Source organism: Ostrea edulis, chromosome 3 (assembly GCF_947568905.1).
Source record: "Ostrea edulis chromosome 3, xbOstEdul1.1, whole genome shotgun sequence".
NCBI lineage: Eukaryota > Metazoa > Mollusca > Bivalvia > Ostreida > Ostreidae > Ostrea > Ostrea edulis.
The window spans coordinates 64,425,640-64,432,642 of NC_079166.1; the positions used below are offsets into that span (position 1 = coordinate 64,425,640).

Below are 7,003 nucleotides of genomic sequence, written 5' to 3' on the forward strand. Positions count from 1 at the left end.
GTTGAATATTTATGAATCAATATATGAAGGGAATTTGTTGGAGTGGGATATTTTCATAACAATTATTAAAGCTAGATTGTTCTGCCCCGGAGGCAGTAGTATAACCAATCACTAAGTACACAGTTACTCCAATACAAATTCTGAACATTTATTTCTCCAAGTGATGTATTCCATAATACATGAAGATGAGGCTGAGTAGATGTGTAGAAGGCTGTAAAAGTACAAAGAATGAAATTACATTTTGGAATAATATCTATAATGGCAGACCATACATTAGAAAAATTCAAGAAAAATACATAATGACACCAAGTCATTTCCATAACTTTTTCTGACAAATATGTGCTTACTTTATATAAGTACTTATCAACAAAATTGCAGGAAATATGTCATTAACTACATATATAATTCACATAGATTGCAAACATTACTATAAATTAACTGCACAAGGCCTAATATAAATTTTCAAGCTCATAGGGACTACAATTTCTATCCAAGACACGTGCCGTAGAAATGTCTGTTAAATTTAAAGTTATATAAAATATCTCAATGAAACTAGAATGGCAAACCATACATTAGAAAAATTCAAGAAAAATACATAATGACACCAAGTGCTTTCCATAACTTTTTCTGACAAATAGGGGCTTACTTTATATAAGTACTTATCAACAAAATTGCAGGAAATATGTCATTAACTACATATATAATTCACACAGATTGCAAACATTACTATAAATTAACTGCATAAAGCCTAATATAAATTTTTCAAGCTCATAGGGACTACAATTTCTACCCAAGACACGTACCGTAGAAATGTCTGTTAAATTTAAAGTTATATAAAATATCTCAATGAAACTAACGATGGGAACAACATTTAAATATTATAAAAAACAATTCTACAAATGCACAAATATAATGCATAGCTACTTACATTGTAGTAGGCCACAAATTATACAGAAATGTTGAAAAACACAAGATGGCTGCGATGTACGCTAAAGGGAGATAACTCTAAATAAAACTTTGCAATAATTGACAGGAACAATAACTCCTGAACAGATAAAAATGGAAAATTACCAAATTACCATAGTGTGGGGCATAACACTCACCGCCTGATGTTATTTAACATCACTATTAAGGAACATACATACACAAATGCGTAACGCCTATTTATCTGAAAATATGAATAGAGTTCATTGAATCAAACAGTATTCGACAGCCATAGAACACATCACTCCTCGGATACAAGAACCACAAGTTCATTTACAGGTCTCACAAAGAACGAATAATGTCCCTCACGGTACACCATCACTTCAACTTTACGAACTCTTCTATCGCTGCTTGGGAACACCTTTGTCACACATTCCATCGGCCAACTGTTACGAACCTCTGTATGGTCCTTCAAAAGAACTACATCATCCACGGCTAAATTTCTTTGTTCAGTTTTCCACTTTCTGAAGTTTTGCAATGTTTGCAAGTACTGCGTTCTCCATCTTTTCCAAAAGGTGTTCGATAAATGCTGAACCCTTTTCCACTGAGAGCGATAAAGTTCCTTCCCTTCGACAGGTACATTGGTTACCGTGGCATCAGGCTTGTGAGTGAGTATCAGTGAAGGAGACAAGGGTGTTGGGTCTTCTGGATCTGACGAAACAGGTACAAGAGGTATATTGTTCACAATAGCACAAGCTTCGGCTAAGAATGTAGTAAGAACCTCGTGAGTCAAACCTCCTTTTGGAATATCCATCATCATAGAGTTAAATATTCTCCTAGTAACTCCAATGAGACGTTCCAAAACGCCTCCAAAATGGGAGGAGTGTGGTGGATTGAAAAGACACACAGTTCCAGAGTTAAACAAATAGTTTTTACCGGTCCATCTTCAACATTCACTGCATCGATCATCAAACTGTCAGTAGCACCCACAAAATTGGTACCTCTGTCTGAACGCACCTGTTTGACATTTCCTCTGATGGCGACAGAGCGCTTGAAGGCATTGATAAAGGATGAAGAGGTCATCTCCTCTACTACTTCTACGTGAACTCCTCTACATACCAAGCAAGTGAAAAGGATACCCCAACGTTTCGAATTTGCCACAATACCTCGTGTTCTGCGTGTCACCACTTCCCATGGTCCAAAGGTCTTTACCGATATAGGTGAAGGGCGGTCCTGGTTCCAACCGGTCAGGGGGCAAGTCGGCCACCTTCTGATAAGCAAATTTCCCACGCAGCTTCCTGCATTTTACGCACTTGTAGAGTACAGACGATACTAAACGCTTGCAACCGGTGATCCAAAATCCTGCAATCCTAATTGTAGCAGAGGTGATATTTCTACCTTGATGCTTGGCTATGTTGTGAAAATGGCGAACGAGTAGGATTCCTGAGTGATGCTTCCCCGATATCAGGATAGGATTGACTTCTTGTCGAGGCATGTCACTCTTATTCAATCTTCCTCCTACTCGTAATATTCCGTTGGAGTCTAGGAACACATCTAAAGAGTACAATGAACTTGAAGGTGGTAATGGTTTCTTCTGTGTCAAGTAACAAACCTTTTCTGGATAATACTCTCTCTGGACAGTCTTTATTATAAATTTCTCCTCCTCTCGAAAAGCTTCCACAGTGTTTGACTCTGAACAATAATGCCACCCTCTACAGTCTGTTCGCTTAGCAATAGACTGTGCAATGTGTCTGAGCAGCACAAATGTTCTCAAGACTTTTCCAAGTCGCAAACTTTGGGAAGTAATGAGATCCTAATCTCTTTGTGTTAGTGTTACTCTTGAAGCAAGTCACAGTTGTTCTCACTTCCTTGTCTGCATCAGGGTCCACCATGGTAAATTCTCGAACATCTTTCTGATCATGCTTAGCAAGATGAGGAGGTCCATTCAACCATGCACTGTCTTTCAGTTGATGAGATGGTAGTGCACGGGTAGCTTGATCAGCAGAGTTATATTCGGTGGATACGAATTTCCACTGTTTCGGTTTTGTAATCTTCCGGATGAATGAGACACGATTTGTGACATATGTATAGAATCGGCGTGTAGTGTTGAAAATATACCCTAACACGACTTTACTGTCAGAATAGAAGTTGAAATCCTCGATAGGTAACAATAAGTGATCTGCTATAGAACAACCAACTTTTACTGCCAATTCTGCCGCACATAGCTCCAGTCTTGGAATTGAGTGTCCATGTGTTGGAGCGAGTTTCGATTTTCCTAGAACAAATCCTTCTTGATCATTGTTGTCGTGAGACGCCATTTTGATGTAACCAACTGCAGCAATGGCGATTTCTGAGGCATCACAAAAAACGTGGACTGATCTGTGAACACAGTTTTCCAAAGACATAGGTGCATATGTCCGAGGAATCTTCAAATTTCCCAAATGGACTAAAGAGTCTCTCCAACGCTCCCAAACTTCTATTTGGTCTATTGAGAGTGGCGTATCCCAGTTAATAGTGCTTTGAACAAGTCCTCAAAATATTCTTTTCCTCTATGACAACAGGTGCAAGGAATCCCAGGGGATCAAATATACTATTCATGCAGGAAAGAATTCCTCTTCTAGAGCATGCTGTATTCTTTGACGTCACCTCAAAGAAAAAACTGTCATCATCCAAATTCCAATTAAGACCAAGACTCCGTTGACTTGAGAGCAGGTCCTTCCCGAACTCTAGATCCTTCATATCTTTGGCAAGATCTTCTGTTGGAAACGAACCCAAAACTTCCTCGCTGTTCGAAGAAATCTTATGCAGGCGCACATTGCCTTCAACCAGTAAAGCTTTCTGTGTTCGCCTTATCAAACTTGTAGCTTCAGATGCCGTAGGTAGCGACATAAGTCCATCGTCTACATAGAAATTGTCCATCACAAAATCTCTAACGTCTTGTCCAAATTCTGTTTCCACATTTAGTGCTGTTCTACAAATCCCGTAAGTCGCTACTGCCGGCGATGGCCGATTGCCAAATACATGGACGGTCATCCTGTATTCAACCATTGGGTTGTTAGGATTATTATCTTTGAACCAGAAAAATCGTAGAAAATTGCAATGATTTTCTTTCACTTTAAAGCAGTAAAACATCTGCTTTACACCTGCCATCACTGCAACAGGTTCCCTCCGAAAACGCATTAGAACTCCAAGAAGGCTGTTTTTGAGATCAGGACCCGATAACAAGACACCATTGAGTGAGAATCCTTCGTGTTTCGCTAATGAATCAAAGACTCCTCGCACTTGATCTGGTTTCTTTGGGTGATACACACCAAATATCGGTAAGAACCAACATTCCTCATCATGTGACAATTGTCCATTGTCCATTTCTCATAATGCCCTCCATAAAGGTGAGAAAATGTTCTTGTTTCAAATGGTTTCTTCTTAGTGAAGCTTCCAGCAACTTTGCTCGTCTCAATGCAACACTTCTATTATTAGGGAGTCGTGGTCGCGGATGGCGAAATGGGAGTGGAGCGATCCAATTACCATTTGCATCTCTTTGAAAACCATCATCCATAATGTTAAGAAACTGGTGATCATCAACTGACATCCCACATTTCTCATCGTCTTTGGTTCTTCGGAAAACATCCTTGCCGAAATTATTGCTCTCACAAGTTAAAGCATCTGTTGAGTTCACACCATATGAGACGTTATTGATTTCTTCTCTAATCTTGAATTCGTTGGTGCAAGGTGGCATCAATGACGCACGACTAGATCCCAGGAGATGAGTTTTGTACGTATTGATTGATCTTGGTACATGAGTCTTGCCAAGACAGGTTTCTCCAATAATTGTCCAACCCAAGCGTAATTTCTGTCCATACGGTTGATTTCTTCCACCAATTCGTTGATCTACAACATGATGTGCTTCTACTATATCTCTACCAAGCAACAATAGTATTTCAGCTTTTGGGTCTAATGAAGGGATGAAGCTAGATATATCCCTCAAATGACTGTAATGTTGAGCCACGTCTGGAGTAGGAATCTCCTCTCTCACATTGGGTACGTTTTCACACTCTATAAGTGTCGGGAGATCAAGGGAACAGCTACCGTCCAATGATTCCACCACAAATCTACTGGCTTTTCTTCCAGTAGTACGAATTGTGCCTCCACATGATGAGAGTGTGTAAACTGTTGAGTCAGCTTGTAACCTGAACAGGTAAAAATATATAGGACTGACCAAAGAACGATTCGACTGATCGTCTATGACAACATACATAGTTATGGCTTGTCGAGGGTCTTCCTTTGGAAACACTTTCACCAACAAAGTCTTAGAGCAAGATTTCCCATTGAATTGTCCTCCACAAATCTGCGTGCACATGGAGCCTACACTGTTATGCTGTGTATCCCCGTCATTGCGTCTTCCATCAGTTCGCATCTCCCCGCCATGATTTCTTGTGTTACGAACAAAAACATGTAGAGCTGATGGGTGATTTGTGCTATCACAGTCCTCGCATTTCACTTGAGCAGTACAGTCTCTTCGCTTATGAGAATGAGAATCACAACATTTGAAGCATATATTTTTCTCTTTCAGAAATTTCCTCCTTTCATCCAATGACTTCTGTCTGAATGTTCTGCATTTATTCAAGGAATGATGTGTCCCATGAAGTGGACACTTTCTAACTGAGACATCGTCCATCTGCACACAGTCTGTTTTCTTCGTGGAAACTCTCTCTGGTATCCTTCTCAGTGTGTCTCTTTTGTTGTCATAAGCAAAAGAAGGATTATTCCTGATCTTTGCTTGCCCCCGGATGAATCTTGCGAAAACCCTGAAAGGCGGAAATGACACTTCATTCATAGTCATGTAGGCCACTGCTTCATTAGTCCGCTTTCTTTGAATATAACTTGGAAGTTTCTTGACGATCGGTGTCACTCCTGCGGAACTGTCAAAATACGAAAGTAGACAGGAATAGTGCGAGTTCTCCTTAATGGCTTCTATCTCATCCAGAATGTCCGAGAGATCATACAACCGATTAGGGTCTTTTGTGGTCAATGTTTGAAAAGATTCTAATTTAGTTTTCAGGGCTGACTCGATCATTTCTGGACAGCCGAAACGTTCATCCAGACGAATCCAACTTCGACGTAATGCGTGCTCAGGATTGTTCATGCTTTAATGCTCATAATGTGACGTTGTGATAACGGTCCAGTCCATTTGATAAGTAGGTCTATTTCCTCGGATGGGTTTGCCTCAAGTTCATGCATGATTGCCTTGAAAGTATTTTTCCAAGATAAGTAAAACTCAGGCTTGTCATTAAATGTTGTCAATCGAGACAAAAGCAAGTCTTTCTTTAAGAGAAACTTTGTAAGTTCCACTGGAAGCTGCTGAGTTCTTGACACTGATTGAGTTCCATACATTTGATTTTGTGGTGTTGGCACAAATGGGACTCCGTAGGTTTGGGACTGTGACCTTGACATGAGTGGAGCTGTAGATATACAAGGTTGTGACGACATAAATGGTGCTTCATATATAAAAGGTTGTGAAGTTGTCATGGTCACAGCTGGATGGGGTGATGATGATGTAACTTCCAATGGCTGTGGAGTTTCTGATTCATTTTGTTGTTCAACAGTTGGTTGATTTTGAGACACTGTCACTGGTTGAGTTTCATTACAAGTTGATGAAATGTTCTGAACATATGCACTTGTTCTTTTTTGAGAATTTTCAGTTTCTAAGTTTTCCAACACTGATTTAATGGAACGGCTTTCATCTTTTTCCAAGACTTGTGCTTCAACTTCTAACTCTAACGCTTCATGTTTAATGCTCAGTAAATTCATTTCAGCAGTTAGTTCAGCATTTTCCTTGTCTGTAATTGCATGTCGTAGTGTCAGTTATGCCTGTCTCTTCTGCAGTAGAGCTTGATCCTCCGCAAATCAGGGCTTCTGCCTTTGCCCGCTTTCTTAATACTGCTGATGACTTACTTAGATTGTGTGACGATATAGTTTGCTTTATAGAAGATCTTGAAGCATTTTCTCCGAATTTCAGATCTTCAATTTTCAGTGTGAGTTTCCTCAAAGAAGTGGCCACCATCAAACGGTACCCTCTCTA

General features: G+C 39.8%; 2 protein-coding genes across 2 annotated transcripts; both read right to left on the reverse strand.

The window, feature by feature from the left end:
• Nucleotides 1–3,432: 3,432 nt before the first annotated feature.
• LOC130053617 (uncharacterized) lies at nt 3,433–4,104 on the reverse strand. The gene has a single exon (XM_056160981.1). The coding sequence runs from the start codon at nt 4,102–4,104 to the stop codon at nt 3,433–3,435; it is 672 nt and encodes a 223-aa protein (XP_056016956.1).
• A 160-nt stretch (nt 4,105–4,264) lies between these two features.
• Nucleotides 4,265–6,067, reverse strand: LOC130053618 (uncharacterized). The gene has a single exon (XM_056160982.1). The coding sequence runs from the start codon at nt 6,065–6,067 to the stop codon at nt 4,265–4,267; it is 1,803 nt and encodes a 600-aa protein (XP_056016957.1).
• Nucleotides 6,068–7,003: the final 936 nt, after the last annotated feature.